Consider the following 1416-nt stretch of genomic DNA (forward strand, 5'->3'; position numbering starts at 1 on the left):
CCCCCCACCCCCAGGGCAGTGCTACTGACTGAAGCGTTTTAGGCCATTTTCAAAGGGGGGATATTGACATGTTCCTTTATGCTTAGTGGAATTGGAAAAGTGCTGATTTATCAATGTCATGCTCATACTGTGCCGGAACAACATACTGCTCTTTCTTTCCTCATCCTTATTATTGTCATTTTTTCCTCTACTTTTTTGTACGTTTGACATTCTCTTGTGAACTGGTATTTCTGGGTGCCTTGGTAGTCGAAGCAAACTTTGTGCTGCTGAGGCTAGAGAGTTGAGCAGAGTAAGCCTGATTCCCCGTTTGGACTGCTCTGTTGACAACCACACCTCGACGCTCATATGACCTTATTATGCAGTTGTGAGCGCCGTAAAACGTTATTAAAACAAAAATCTTCTTCTCTTCCTTCTCCTCCTCGTCCTCTCAATCCCCCTTCGTTCTCTGCCGCCTTTCCGTCATTCTTCCAAGCGTCCGTTATCCCCCCCCCCCCCCCCCCCCCTTTCGCCTTTCCCTTATCCTAAGTAGACGAGATAAACACCAATCAACCTCCCAAACACCTTCATCTTCCACAACCAATGCACCCCCAGATTAATCCGAGCCCTGTGGGAAATCGCGGTGTCAATGACGTATGCGGCTATCCATAACGCAAAGAGCCACTCCATAGATCTGCACTATTCTGCACCCTGCACAAACAACATTTAGGAACATCGCTGCTGATTGCCGGAGTGCCGAGAATTTCCATACGATCTAAGCTTTTGACCACTGGGATTACACCCATTGAAGCAACTGATTGGAGCAAAAGCTGACGGACAACAGGTGACGAACGGGTGGGGTAGGGAGGTAAGAAAGACCGGAAAAATGGGGGTGTGGTGTGCGCAGTAGAAAATACCCCACCTTCTCAGCGCACATAACAACAACAGACCACTAACCCCTTCAAAAGAAAGAGAGCTCACAACAAGGAGAGCCTTGCCCACAAACGTCACTGCCAATTGTGAACATAAAAGTATGGCACACCATAATATTATTATTTATCTAACATTTTCGCTCACCTTCCTTGACATCGGAGAGATCTTGCGTTGTGATCATGAGGTGAGCCGCGGGTTTTCCCTCTGAGCCTCCTGACACTACACTGGAGGCACGAGGCCATTGCGAGATGGTACCTGGTGGAGAGGAAAAGGAGAAAGAAACTCAATATTATTATTATTATTAAAAAATAATGATGATGATGATGATTTTTTAAATTGTTTCCTTAATGGGCCTGGTGGACTATACGAGAAAATCTTCGAGCAAGAGGGAGGCTCTTTTTCGACTCAGTTGTCAATATACTTAGACTTAGAGGTACCTCCACTCTTCCAAACAACTCGTCATGATGATGATGATCATAATAATAATAATAATAATAATAATAATAA

The 1416-nt window shown here is 45.0% G+C and overlaps 1 protein-coding gene across 1 annotated transcript in view; it reads right to left on the minus strand.

Moving 5' to 3' along the window:
* LOC101845807 overlaps nt 1-1416 on the minus strand; it is a gene marked incomplete in the record, with an annotated part of 213913 nt that overhangs the window by 6891 nt on the left and 205606 nt on the right. Inside the window, 1 exon segment of the mRNA XM_013088939.2 lies at nt 1054-1164. Within this exon segment, the coding sequence (XP_012944393.1) occupies nt 1054-1164 (111 nt within the window).

The sequence above is a fragment of the Aplysia californica genome, unplaced genomic scaffold (genome assembly GCF_000002075.1).
Source record: "Aplysia californica isolate F4 #8 unplaced genomic scaffold, AplCal3.0 scaffold00839, whole genome shotgun sequence".
Lineage (NCBI taxonomy): Eukaryota > Metazoa > Mollusca > Gastropoda > Aplysiida > Aplysiidae > Aplysia > Aplysia californica.